This window comes from Mus musculus, chromosome 2 (assembly GCF_000001635.26).
Source record: "Mus musculus strain C57BL/6J chromosome 2, GRCm38.p6 C57BL/6J".
Taxonomy (NCBI): domain Eukaryota; kingdom Metazoa; phylum Chordata; class Mammalia; order Rodentia; family Muridae; genus Mus; species Mus musculus.
In genome coordinates, this window is record NC_000068.7 from 11,543,504 (window position 1) to 11,558,015 (window position 14,512).

A 14,512-nucleotide genomic window follows, 5' to 3' on the forward strand; every position below is an offset into this window, starting at 1 on the left:
GTGCATAGCACTGGCTGTTCTGGAAGTGCACCACCGTCACCCGGCAATAAACAACATTTAATAAACACTTTTCTTAAATTGCTAGACATGGTGGCAAAAATCTCTCATCCCACACTTGAAAGGCTAAGGCAGTAGATTTCCGTAAGTTCAATGCGAGTCTGGACAGGGCTATGTAGAGAAAATCTGTTTAAAAAAAATTACAGTATATACATATATACATACACACACACACACACACACACACACACACACACCACACATACACACACATGACAAGCTTTAGGCCACCCAAGGGTATATAATGAGACCCTGCTTGAAGAAAAAAATATATATATATACATATATACATTTGCATGTGTGTGTGTGTGTATTCATGTTGCAAGACTGGCCTGGAACGCAGAGATCCACTTGCCTCTGCCTCCCAAGTGCTAGAATTAAAGGCGTGTGCCACCATGCCTGGCCTTAAAAACATTTTTGCAATAAGATGAACCTATGATGCCCGCTTTGGGGGAGGGCTGAAGCAGAAGATTACAAGATCAAAGCCTGGCTAGCCTATAGATAGTTAAGCAGCCTGAGATCCTGCCTCAAGGAGGTTAAGAGTAAACTTGAGAACTGGAGATGTGCTCCGTGGTGGAATGCTGGTTTAACATGCCTGGGGACCTGGGCTCTATCCCTAGCACTACCAGTTTCCCAGTAAAGCTGGGCATGGTGGTACTTGGGGAGGTAGAGACAGGAGAGTCAGGATTTAGGCCAGCCTTAGCTTATGACCAACCTGGGCTACAAAAGACGCTGCCTTGGGGTGGCAGAGTTCCTGAATTAATTGTAAAGTGCAACTCAGACAAAAACGTCAGGTTTTGGCCTTCTGCTACTAATGCTTCCGTGCCCACTGATCTCAGATGGCATCTGGCTGCCAGCAGGCTCAGATCTCAACAGAAAGGGCAGCCTTGCCCTAAAGTCTGTCTGAGCCCAAGTCAGACCTTCACTTTCTCTCTTCTGGTTCAAAGTGCACACTTCCTTTGAGGTATCTCCCTAACTTCCCCTTTGCCTCCACTAACTGATTAGCCCTTCCTTTCTCAGTGCAACTGGATGGTCAGTCAAAGCAGCCTTAAAGAGAAAGGTTACAGAGTCCAAAGCCCTACACTAACAACACCGTGGCGGCAGAGCAGCTAACCTAAAAGGATTTGGTATCTCAGTGTCCACGTGCATCAGGGGCACCTGAGCCTCTGAAAAATTCTCCTTGGGAAAGGGGAACAAGACAATCGTCCTGACAGAGTGTCTGCAAAAAAAAAGAGAGAGGTTGTTGCTGAGTAGTCGGAGAGGACAGTTTCTGAAGCAAGGTCAGAGGGAGGGCAGGTTAACCTTAAGCCTGTCTGCTCTTCTTCAAGTACCTCGATCATCTCCGCTAAGGCTTGAGACACCCTGGAGCGAAGACTCCTCGCTGAGATCCTAAGGCGCACCACCAGGAGTTGTACACACAGTTATGGGGAAACGGGAAGAGGGACAGTGCTCCCCAGACCAGAGCTGCTCCTCCTCAGCCTCTTCTCACTGGTGTCTACTCTGCAGTTGTTTTGGGGGGTAGGGGGGAAGAAGGGGCTAGCTTCTTGGTATCTGAGATAGGGTCTCATATGGCCCAGGATAGTCTCAAATTCTCTATGTAGACTGGGCATGGTGGTCCCACACCTTTAATCCCAGAATTTGGGAGGCAGAGAGACACAGGCAGGCAGGTCTCTATGAGTTCAAAGTCAGGCTGATCTACAGGGTGAGCTTTTGGACGTCATGGATTACATAGAAAGACTGTCTCGTTTTCTGTAGAGTTCGAGTTGTCTGACATTTAAAGAAAATAAAGCAAATAAAATTAAAGGAAACAAACTCCCTAAGTTTTTCTAGCTTCTTCACAAGTGCTGGGAACTAACAGTAAGGTGCTTTGTGTGAGTCTGTACTTGACTCACACTATACTTGGGCATACAAAGAAAATTCAAGGGCCTCCAACTTTCCCTCTAACCTACTGTAAAAGTGCATAGTCACCCTTTCCCTAGACAGCAGGAGGGACTTACACAGACGTTAGACTGTGGGAAGCCTATCAGGAAGCAAGCTTGTACTTAGGACAGCCTGCCCTGAGACACAGAGTTGCAGGCAGGCTTAGTGAGGGGATACAATGTAGTAACAATGTCAAGTTCAGTACTCAAGTCAGAGCCAAAGGAATAGAGACTGGAGGCAGGGTCTTTCACATGTCACTCACCTGAGAACTCAGCTTCTCACCTACACACACTGACAGATACACAGCACTATCTTTGGGGGGACAAAATTGCAGCTGGAATCCTTCCATCCCCTGTCCCCCTCAAGTGGCTCAGCCAGACCTTGTAGCCAAGGATGACCTTGAACTCTGATCTTCCCAAGTGCTAGGATCTCAGATATGCACCAACACGCTCAGGACTGTGAAGCAAGCCAGGGGTTCTGTGCATGCTAGACAAGCCGTTTATCAACTGAGCTACGATACCTACCGAGACACACACACCCTTTTCTTCTTACATCCAGTTTTGCTCTGAAGCCCCGCAAGCCAAACACACTTGGTGTCTGTGTGTAACAAGCATCCAAGCAACTGGACAACACCGACCTCAGAGTCAGAGCCAAGAGAGCATTAGCTCACTTCCTTCTCAGACACATAGGTAAATGGACTCCAGTGGCTTCAATGAAATCACTCAGACAGTACTTGATGAAGGTGACCTATGAGTGTCTCGTTTCCTAGCTTCCAAGTCATTCCACTGCCTCTTCCTGCCTAAGCCACTCCCAGAACCGTCTCGCGGGAGCGCAGTGACCGAGGTATACTTATTTACAGACTGACTGGTCAGTGAACCCGATCATCATCCTGTGGGATGAGTGGCCCCCACCTATGCTGAGGGCTGGATAGCAGATACTAAAACAGACTTGAAACTATTACCTTCCCTCAGACCACAGAGCTCCTGTGGGATCAATGAGAGAATCAGTGGCTGACAAAGCTCCCTCCTTAAGGATGTCTTGGGGTCTGCACTTAGAGAGAAAAAAGGAGGTCCTGACTGGGATATAGAGTCGAGGCCTTTTTTCACCAATGAGCATATATCTCTCACGTGATGCCGTCTCTCTACTTCTCACAAAGAGCTTGATTGTTAATAGAGGTTTAGTGTATCACTTGCTGTTTTTCTGACATAGATAACACACCATACCATGCCACAACATACCATGCCATTCTGTGCCAGACCAGACCAGACCAGACCAGACCAGACCAGACCAGACCAGACCAGACCAGGCCAGGCCAGGCCAGGCCAGACTACACAGCATGTGACAGATTGGGTCCATGTTCGAAAGGCAGATGCAAAGGCAGCTCTGTTCCTCACATAATTTGCTGTGTGACTTTTAGCAAGATACCTAACCCTTCTCAGCCTCTCTTTGCTTATTTCTCAAGCAGACATACTAATACTAAGGGGTCTCTGAGGGTGGACCTGAAGGTCACAGACTCACACAAAGAGCCTTGAGGGTGGACCTGAAGGTCACAGACTCACACAAAGAGCCTTGAGGGCGGACATAAAGGTCACAGACTCACACAAAGAGTCTTGAGGGTGGACCTGAAGGTCAAGGATTCACACAAAGCACCTTGAGGGTGGACCTGAAGGTCACAGATTTACACAAAGAGCCTTACTGTTAGGTCCCAGCACCTGCAAAGAAGCTAGAAGAACTTAGAGAGTTTGTTTCCTTTATTTTTTTTTATTCGTTCTTGGAGGAGTCTGGGCCTGGTTATTTTTATGGTTTTTAAAACTCTACTTCCTTGCTTTTTTTGATTGGTTTTGGTTTTGAACTTTGTGAGACAGCGGTTTATGGCCCAGGCTGTAACTGGATTTTCAGCTGAGGGTAACCTTTACCGCCTTCCTCCTCCACTCAAGTACTGGGCTGCAGGTGTGAACCACAGGCCTGGCCTTTGATTTTGTTTAGGGAATGGTCACAGTTCTTCTTCTTCTTCTTCTTCTTCTTCTTCTTCTTCTTCTTCTTCTTCTTCTTCTTCTTCTTCTTCTTCTTCTTCCTCCTCCTCTTCCTCCTCTTCCTCCTCTTCCTCCTCCTCCTCCTCCTCCTCCCCCTCTTCCTCCACAGTTCTTTTTTGAGACAAAGTCTCTCTGGTGCTCTGGCTGTCCATAAACTCACTGGGGCATTAACTCACTGTGCAGACCAGGCTGGCCTTGAACTCACAGAGATCTTCCTGCCCTTTGCCCCTCCCCCTCCACTACATCTAGAACAGTTCTAATCTGTAAGAGGATTTACTTAGCATGCTCGCCTGTGTGAGTTTATGTGCAGGATCCCACAGAGACCAGTAGAGGGCATCAGATTCCTCCACCCCCACCCCTCTGTGGTATGAGTGAGTATGGAGATTAGACAATTTTCAAAAGTCATTTTTCTCTTTCCACCTATTTACATGGGTTCTGGAGATCAAACCCGGGCCACCAGACTTGTATGGTAAAGAACTTTGTTCACTGAGCTATGTACATGGCCCTGGGTTTTGTATTCATTTAGTTGTTGTTATTTGTTTTATTTTGTTTTGGCCAAATCTCACACTGTAGCTGAGCCTGGCCTTGAACCTCACTAACTAGCTCTCACCAGCCTCAAACTCTTCAGCAATCCTCTGGCCACCATCTCTTGTGGATATTAACAGGTATGAACTGCTGTGTTCAGCAGTCTTGTTTTTGTGACACTAGGGAATCCAACCGCAGCTACATGCACATTGTGGGCATAGTTTCACCAGTGAGCTACTTCCCCAGCCCATCATTGCTAGTGAAACGTTGACCCACTATTTGTTGTCCCTTCTGACAACGAACCCATGCAAGAACACTTAAAATCCTATTGTTGGAAGACACTAGGCCTGAAAGAAACCTCAAAAAAAGAAATTTAGTCACAAGCCCAGGCTTTAGACTAAGCCATACCTATGAGGCTCTGATATTTTTCTCCATTTTTCTCCCTTCCCCTATTTCTTCTTCTCTGTGGTGCTGAAGATGGAACCCCAGAACCTGGAGATTTTTGTATGTGGGACAACCGTCTCCATCGTGGAAGATCCGGTCATTAAGGTGTCGCGTTTTTGCAGAAGTGCCACCTCAACCTCTCTCCACAGCACCTTCCAAATGCAACCATGACTTTCGTGACTTCCTGTGTCTAACTGACATGCTTCCTGTCCTCCTTTTTTGTTCTCTTAGATCTCACATTTCCTAACTTCTCCTATTCCAGCCGATCTCAAAACCAGTTTCTACAGTCCTGCTTCTTGGTCAGCCCTAATACCGAAAGTCTTCCCTCATGACAGCCGCAGTCACCCTGGAGACCAGTGGGGAGACAAGATGCCTAGCTGAAGTGTCATGTACTACCTCAGTGTATGAGGCGATCTGGCCCTACACTCCTCCCTCCACCCATATTATAAAATGTCACACCACGGGGGTCTGCGGCAGAAAGGCGGGAGGTCCCTTACTATCACCACAACACCAAACTCAGAGAGAGGCTGTGACTTCATCCATCACAGCTGGTCAGACACATCTCTCTCCATCTACAGTCTAGTTTCTTTAACAGGGGTGAGGAGAGGGTGGGGGGAGGCGTTTATTCTTAAAAACCAAAATCTCAAAACTACCTCTCTGTTACGACTTCTATTTGGTTTTTTGTTTGTTTGTTTGTGTGTGTGTTTGTTTGTTTTGGGTTTTTTTGGTTTTAGGGTTTGTTTGTTTGTTTGTTTGTTTTTAAACTAGAGTTAGTATTAAAGAGAGTAGAGAAAAACAGAAGAGTGTTGCTAGGTTGTTTGGTTGTTTGTTTTGAGACAGGGTCTCATGTAATCGAGGCTGGCCTCAAACTCACTGAAATCCTGCTTTTGCCTCCCAAGGGTCAGGCTTGTAGGACTGCACCACCATGCACAAGGTTTTGATTTCATGAGACAAGGTCTTACTATGTAACCAGGTCGGCCTTGAGTTCACAGATTTGCCAGCCTCGGCCTCCTGAGTACTGGGATTATAAACATGTCTTTCCACACATCTTAATTTTCGTTCGCAGTCCTCCTCCTCCTCCTCCTTCCTCCTCCTCCTCCTCCTTCTCCTCCAGTACAGTCTCAGGTAGGACTTGAACTTGTTATGTAGGCAAGGCTGACCTTGTATGATGCTTCCACCTCCCCAGTGCTGGGATTATAGGTGTGTACCACCCCACAGGGTTTATGCAGGGCTGAGATTGGACCCAGCACCTAGTATATGCTCTGCATGAACCCTGCCAGCAGAGTCAGATTCACCGCCCCATGCCAACCTCTGACCTTCCAGTCTTGGCACTTGTTGGATAACATAGGAGGTGAGCTCCCAGGAGGGAACCCCATGTCTATCTGGAAAATGTTGGTACACCGTTTCAAAGATGAATGTATGACTTGGCATGCAGTTGCTCAACTTTGCCCTAGTGAAGTTCAGGACATGTTATTGGGTGCTCCCTGCGGGTGAGGCACCTAAGGTTGATATCTGTGGTCCCAACAAATCCACTGTCCATCCTAGGGCAATGTACCTTGCAGTGTAGCCAGGCAGGTTGACCTGTGTGGATAGTACCATCAGGCTCCTGGCTCCAGGACTGCCAATGCTATGAGAACAGAAAGGCAAACAGGGTCTCACAGCGTCCTCCCTGAAGCCCGGCTGCTGCCAGCTGCCTGCATCCTCCACGAGAGGTCAGGACTTCAGTCAGACAGCTACTATGGCCCTCAGCATCTTGGGCCTAAGAATACACAGCATTCTCACTGACCAGTGGGGTTTCCCTGTATCCTACACAATCTTCCAGAAAAGGCTTTTTACTCTGGAAGATTCACTCTTCTCTTCTCAGCTTGCCTGAGACATGTTTCTTCTAAGCCCCTGACAGGGCTGGTCCCAGACCTTTTGAGTGGTTGTCAAGGCATAGAAAGAGGGCTGTGGAGGCTCAATAGCCAAAGGCTCTTACCACACAAGCTTGAAGACCTGAGCTAAATACCTGGAAGCTACAGCAGGAGAACCGACTCCACAGTGGTCCTCTGACCTTCATTGCACTCACACTCATGAGCACACAATAATAATAAGTAATTAAATATTAAAGACATAGAGCCATATCAAAGGATGGGCTTAGCAAGCATCCCTTTCTGACCTTTGACTCACTAAGAAAGCCTCCTCCGCCTGGACCACTGAAGAAGGCTCCTCTACTTGATTGCACTTGGTCTGGGGTGGAAAGAAGAAATGATGTTTTTATTGGTGTGCTATTCTTGTTGTTGAGTTGTTTGTTGTTGTTGTTGTTTGTTTTTAGTTTTTGGAGACAGGGTTTCTCTGTGTATCCTTGGCTTTTCTGGAACTTACTCTCTAGAGCAGGCTAGCCTAGAACATATAGCGATCTACCGGTCTCTGCCTCCCAAGTGCTAAGATTAAAGACGTGTGCCACCACCACCCTGCCCTTCCTATTATTTTTAATTATACTCTGAACACTTAATATGTTCAAACGGCTCAAAAATAAAAAAAACTTATAGATCCACATATGCTTCTTCTACCTGTGCTCGGGGTTGGGATGGGATAGAGTGTCCCTTTCATAACTGACCCTGTCACCTGCAGGCAGTTTCAGAGCATGGTTAATCAGGACACCTACACAAACCACACCGCAGGTCCCAGCAATTCCTACTTGCTGAGTTACTGCTAAGAGTTTACAACTCAGTGGCAGTGAGATGGCTCAGTGGGTAAAGACACTTCTTCAGATTAAAACAAGGAGCAAAAGAAGAGCCTAACTTGGTTGGCAAACATAATCGTTATCATCTAATAATCAACAAAATCAGTTAACTCTCTTTTTAAAAATAAATAAACTACTTGCTGAGATAAAGGCGCATGCCTGCAATCCGGGACTTGGGGAGATTGGGAGTTCAAGGCCAGCTTCCAGTGTGCATCCAGTGTGAAGCCAGCTTGAACTATATTCTATCCTATCTTTAAAGTTCTGAATTCCTAGCTGGGCAGTGGTGGCACACGCCTTTAATCCCAGCACTTGGGAGGCAGAGGCAGGCAGATTTCTGAGTTTGAGGCCAGCCTGGTCTACAAAGTGAGTTCCAGGACAGCCAGGGATATACAGAGAAACCTTGTCTCAAAAAAAAAAAAAAAAAAAAAAAAAAAAAAGAAAGAAAAGGAAAAGAAAAAGAAAAAGAAAAAGAAAAAGAAAAGAAAAAAGAAAAAGAAAAAGAAAAAAAAGTTTTGAACTCCTGAACATCCTGCATCTATCTACCTAGCATAATGAGAATGTGTCACCACAGCAAGCAATGAGGCAAAATCTTATTCAAACATAACTGAGATTCAGGTGTGGTGGCACACACCTTTAATCCCAGCACTTGGGAGGCAGAAGCAAGTAGATCTCTGTGAGTTTGCCAGCCTGGTCTACATATTGAGTCCCAGGACAGCCAGGACTATAGGAGACTCACTCCCCACCCCCTCCCCCACCCCCGAAAAAAAAAACCTAATTGAACAGCCTAATTATTTCAGACCTTAATTAGTAAGGTAATCCCCTAAACACTGGGATGACTGACAGACATCTTTGCCTTCCTTCAATTTGCCCACCAGAGACTGCAAGGTCATAAATAGGAGAGGGAGAAGAAGGGGGAGAGGAAGAGGGAAGGAAGGAGGAAAGGGAGAGGAGGGAGGGGAGGGAGAAGTAGGTAGAGGGGGAAAGGGAGGGGGAGAGAGAGGTTGGGGAGGGGAGGGGGAGGGACAGGGAGACTAGGAGATCAATGGATCAAAGACTCTTCACCATGTAGTTAATGAGGTGAGACACCCTCAAGAAAGACAGTCCAGGGAGAAAGTGGCCACAGTATGCGTGGGTCAACAGAGACCCTGAGGACAGTGGCTGTGGGCTTACCCATCACCAGCTGAGAGAAGTTAACAGCCTTGCTCAGCCCTGCTCTATGACCGATGCCCTCCCCCCACCCCCTATTTCCATATCTCCAGCATTGGAGTGTCAGCCAGTCCTCTTCACAGCCCAGAGCTGGGACTAGTACCTTAGCACTCCGTGCTAGTGAGGGGCAAAGGCCACTCTAGCCTCCCAGCAACCACAGAAATAACCTGCCCATTCAACCTGAATTATGAAAGAAGAGAAGCTCGGCAAGAACGGTGGGTGGAGGCAGCTGGGAGAGCCACGCTCCGTTGGCCCAGCACCTGGAGAGTCTTGCTTTCTTTCCGTCTACCCACAATCCATAGGCCCCCCAGGGGAGAGCCTTAGGCAGCTTTCGTTTGTCTTGAGCAAGGTTTTAAGTAGTCCCAGGGGCCTCCCACTTGCTCTGTAGTTTAGAAGGCTTTAAATTTCTGATCTTCCTGCCTCCATCTCTCCCCCACCTGCCGAAGCACTGGGGTTACAGGCACATGCCAGCCATCCAGCCCTGCTGAGCCTTGGGTCTTTAATAATGTTCCTCTTAACACAAACAAAAGTGCACACGTCAGATAGTCCAGGTTTGAAAGTTCCCCGGCCACTCTCCGCTTCTGCCGCTACCACTCAGGCTTTGGCCTGAGCATCACCGCATGGAGTCCAACCCAGCTCTAAGCAGCTCTAAGCAGTCACCCGGGTGGGTCCTCCATAACTTTGCCTGTAAAATGGGACCGAATACTCTGGTGACCCCCGCAGGGAGCCATGGGAATCTACTGGCCTGCAGGGCCGAGTGCCAAGTTGAATGACCTTAGATGCAGCAGTGGCCGTGGGCAGAGCCTGCAAAGCCTAGAACTGGTACTGCGTGTGGTCCTACCAGGCAGACCTCAGAGGAGCACCAGTTTGCTTCTTTCTATGCTCTGCCGTCCTCCCACAGCCAGCTCTCTTCCTGTGCCCATTTTGCTGAGCAGGAAACTGAAAAGTGCGGAGTAAAAATTACTTCCCCAGGGTGACAATGCGGAGGCAGAGCTAGCATAAGATCTGCTGGCACCGGCAACACGGCCTCCTCCCCTCTGCAGTCTCTGTCCTGGCCCCCTCAGTCTGCCGAGGTCCGGACATCAGAATGGCACAAGTTTCCCCAGAAAGAAACACCAAGATCCTCGGCTCAGCATTCCCTCTGCATCCCGGGGCTGAGAGGCAATAGGATCCTGGGGTTCGCTAGAAGTACGGCGATTAGCGCTGCGCTCCCCGCCTCCCAGCCCAGCCCCGGTTCCCGCATCCACGTGGTGTAGCCGCGGACACTACTAGGCTGCCAGGGACTGTGCAAAGGCTGGAGGGCAGAGCGAAGGGGCGTAACGCGCGGCAGGGTGGCCAGTGCAGGGCAGGAGGAGGCAAGGCGGAACCCGAGGGGACCAGGGTCTCAACACACGGGACCCCGAGAGACGCTACCTTTCCTGAAGGGCATCGCGCCGGGGACGCTGCGCAGGGATCTGGCCCGCGACACTCGGGCAGGCGGACGTCCAAGTGGCAGCCCCGAGGCTCGGGGCGGCCTGCGGGCGATGGGGCCGGCGAGGGAGGGGAAAGGGACATATTTGGTCACAGCTTGGCACGTCACGGCGCGGAGGAGGCTCCGCCGCGGAGCAGGAAGCGCGGGAGTCGCGTCACCCGTGAGCTCTGGGAGCTTGCGGGCGGCGACCCGGAGGCCGGGGTGGGCGACCTGGTCCCGCCCCGAGCCTAGAGCTGACTGCCTATGCAGAGACCAAGCATGGAAGCCTGGAAGGAGATGCAAATGAGCCCATCCACCAGTTCCTTCGGGCTGTGTGGTGAAGGAAGAGACTTGGAGGAATTTTATCTTTCTTGCCTTAATGAAGTTGGGACGTTCAAATAGCTGGTTGACTTGTATAGACACTAAATAAAGGCCGAGAGAGCAGCCTAGAAAAGCCCATGTTTGACAGTATTCGTGGTAAATTACTTTGTCACCTTTACTGCTCCCATATCCAGCCCCCAGCACCTACACCCGGCACACCTGATGGAAGTGTTCATTTGTAAGGTCATGGAGATGAATGAATGATTTGTTTCTCCAGAGACTGGAACAGATCCTCACCCACAGTTTGATAATCTGTCAGGAGAAAGGGTTGCTTAGGGTTTGAGAAGTGGGAAGTACCTTTATTCAGTCCATTCTGCTCTGCGAGGCTGACAACAAGGCAACCGCCTGGACAGTGACTGACCCAAACACCCCAAAGCAGGCTCCTCTTTTAACTTAATTAAGGCTTTCACTAACTAACCAAACTGGGTACGCTGTCCTCAGGCTGGTAATTAATCCCAGTACTTGAAGGTTGGAAGCAGGTCCGCTGCCCCTTCTAGGCCAGCCTGACTTAGCACACAGAAAAGCTGCTGGGGATTGCTTGAGCCCAAGAGTTCAAGACCATCCTATGAGACACCCCACTTCAGAAAGTTAATTTCTGTTAAATGGTGTGGTAGATATACTTTCTTTTTTGTTTGTTTGTTTGTTTTTGATTGTTGTTTTTTTTTTTAAATTTATGTTATCTATGTGAGTACACTACAGCTGTTTCCCAGACACAACAGAAGAGGTTGTGAACCACCATGTGGTTGCTGGGAATTGAACTCAGGACCTTTAGAAGAGCAGTCAGTGCTCTTAACCACTGAGGCATCTCTCCAGTCCATATATATACTCTCTATTTCTTTTTTTTTTTCTTCCCTCCTATCTCCTTCCTCCCTCTCTCCCTCCCTTTCTTTTGTCTCTTTGAGATGGAATCTGTGTCCAGGCATTAAACTTTTTTTTTTTTTTTTTTTTTGGTTTTTCGAGACAGGGTTTCTCTGTGTAGTCTTGGCTGCCCTGGAACTCACTTTGTAGACCAGGCTAGCCTTGAACTCGGAAATCTGCCTGCCTCTGCCTCCCGAGTGCTGGGATTAAAGGCATGGGCCACCACGCCCGGCTGGCATTAAACTCTTGCTCCTTCTGTCTGTCACCCCTAAGGGCTAGAATTCTTGGGGTGAATGCCTTTGCCTTGCAGGAAAGTGTTATTTTATGTTGCATTCTGAAGAAATGAGGAATCACCTGAACTTCTAGTCTTTAAAACATCCATTCAAATGACAAGAGGTTGGCTCTCCATTTAGTAAACAGTCCTGTCTAGGTGAGTGTAGCGCCTCCCTCAGCCTGAAGCGGGCTGGCACAGACCTTGTTGCCACTGAGGTGGGGCCACCTGCGGTGCAGCTTTCCGACTTTGGCTGGCTTCTTTTGAAGTGTCAACTGCCCTGAGATTCTGCTACCTGCCAAGAAGCTGAACCTGTCTTCCTGAGCCATTCCTGAATAAGCAATCAGCCTGGCAACCAAGTGCTGACAGAATGGCTCCAGGCACCAAGAATGGACTGGGGGGGGGGGGGGGGGAGGGGATGGGCCTTCCCCCTTATAAACACACTCTCTTAGTAAAGTTGCAGACCTTGATCAGAAAAATTTGTCTTGGCTTCATTATCTTTTCTCACAGTCTAAGTCTCTTTCAACCCCAGCCTGCCTTCCAGAAATACCCGGTTCATGTAGACCTCGGCCTGGCTTACAACAGGTGGAATGGGAGGGGAGCGACTATGGGGGAGGGGTGTCCTTTCTTCTTTTCTAATTACAATCAGTGTCAAGGTCTGCCATGCTTTCTGGACTCTAGTCCAAACTCCATCCTTCATTTTGAAGTAAGACAATGCCACGGAGAAAGAAGCAACTAGCCTGAGGTGGCATCTCACGGAATTGTTAGCTGAGTCAAATTCTTATAAAAATGGACCTTCCTAGTGTCCTGCACTATTTTTTTCCAACTAAATCTTTTACAAAAGCTGTGCACAGCCAGAGGCTTACTGCTTGCTACCTTGATGTCCCCAAAATGTTCCTGCTGCCATTTGACACCTTTTCAAACAGTTCATTTACTTCCTTACTTAACTTACTTCTTCATTTGATGTGGTTGTGTCCTGTATGTCTGTGCTCTATGTATCTGCACAGGAGACCATCTGCTGTCCTTGGAGACCATCCGCTGTCCTTGGAGACCAGAAGAGGGCATCAGGACCCCCAGAACTAGAGTGACTGTGCTTTTCCATGTGGGTGCTGGGAATCAACCCTGGGTCCACTAGAAGAGCAGCCATGCTCTAAACACTGAGTCATCTCTCCAGCCCCCCCCCCCACTTTATGCATTTGAAGATATACTCCACTACTTTTAATTAAGCATGCACCCCAAATACGTCCACCATCTTTACTTCTTGAACAGGACCTTAAAATACTGAATTTTACTGAATATTAGAGCCAAATATTTATCATTTTTAAAATTTAAATACACTTACATAATTTCCCCCCTTTCTTTTTCCTCCCTCCAATTCCTTCTATGCAGCCAGTGTCACAGTTTTGAAGAAAACAGACTGTGCCTCTCTCAGAAGCTATCCACCAATCTCAATAGGGCCATGGCTAGGGCTAGGACTTTGTGCTCACTTCCCCTCTGCGCTGGGATTTTATTCAGATTGAACTCTCACAGGTCTTGTGTGTACTGTGCATCTCTGTGAGTTCATGTGTTCACCAGTCCTGTTGTTCATGGAAAATGCTGTTTATATAAAGTCATTCACCACTTCTGGCTCTTTTTCTTTTTAAAGGTTTATTTAATTTTTTTTAATATATAAATGAGTACACTGTAACTGTACAGATGGTTATGAGCCCTCTTGTGGTTGCTGGGAATTGAATTTAGGGCCTCTGCTCGCTCCAGTTGGCCCCACTCACTCAGTCCCTGTTTGCTCCAGCCCAAAGATTTATTTATTATAAATAAGTACACTGTTGCTTCAGACACACCAGAAGAGGGTGTCAGATCTCATAACCGGTGTTTGTGAGCCACCATGTGGTTGCTGAGATTTGAACTCAGGACCTTCCAGAAGAGCAGTCAGTGCTCTTATCCTCTGAGCCACCTTGTCAGCCCCCTACTTCTGGCTCTTACTGTCTTTCCACCAACTCCTCTGAAGTGATCCCTGAACCTTGGGGGAGAGGGGGAGGCTTGATATAGACATCCATCCCATTTAGGGCCAAGTGCTGAGTCACTTTCACCTTTTGTTGTTTGTTTGATTGTTTGTTTAATGGGATCTCATTATGTAGCCTTGGCAACCTGGAATCACCGTGTAGATCAGACTGGCCTCAAACTCACAGCAGTACACCACCAAGATCAGCTTATGCAGAGCTGGGACTTGAATCCACGTCTTCATACACTCAGCCCCTAAAACGTTTCTATATTTTCCTAAGTGTCCCACTCCCCTCTTAGAAATGGATTTATTAGCTGGGCGGTGGTGGTGCACGCCTTTAATCTCAGCACTTGGGAGGCGGAGGCAGAGGCAGACGGATTTCTGAGTTCGAGGCCAGCCTGGTCTACAGAGTGAGTTTCAGGACAGCCAGGGCCACACAGAGAAACCCTGTCTTGAAAAATAAAACAACAAAGAAAACAAAAAAAAAAAAGAAAAGAAAAGAAAAAGAAAAGAAAGAAAGAAAAGAACAGGCATTAACTGTATATACATATGTATGTATATATTTATTTTCATATGTATACTATCAATGTATGTATATATAAATATACACATATGAAATTAATTAAGGAAGAGAGGACCTTAG

The 14,512-nt window shown here is 47.8% G+C and overlaps 1 protein-coding gene across 2 annotated transcripts in view; it reads right to left on the minus strand.

The window, feature by feature from the left end:
* Nucleotides 1–10,568, minus strand: part of Pfkfb3 (6-phosphofructo-2-kinase/fructose-2,6-biphosphatase 3) — an 82,642-nt gene extending 72,074 nt beyond the window's left edge. The window contains exon 1 of one of the 2 annotated variants that reach the window (NM_001177758.1): nt 10,324–10,426. In NM_001177758.1, the coding sequence (NP_001171229.1) occupies nt 10,324–10,339 (16 nt within the window). In that variant the 5' untranslated portion in view covers nt 10,340–10,426. Of the gene's footprint in view, nt 1–10,323 lie in introns of both variants that reach the window. The other variant, XM_006497367.1, reaches the window with a different exon arrangement.
* Between the last annotated feature and the right edge of the window lie 3,944 nt (nt 10,569–14,512).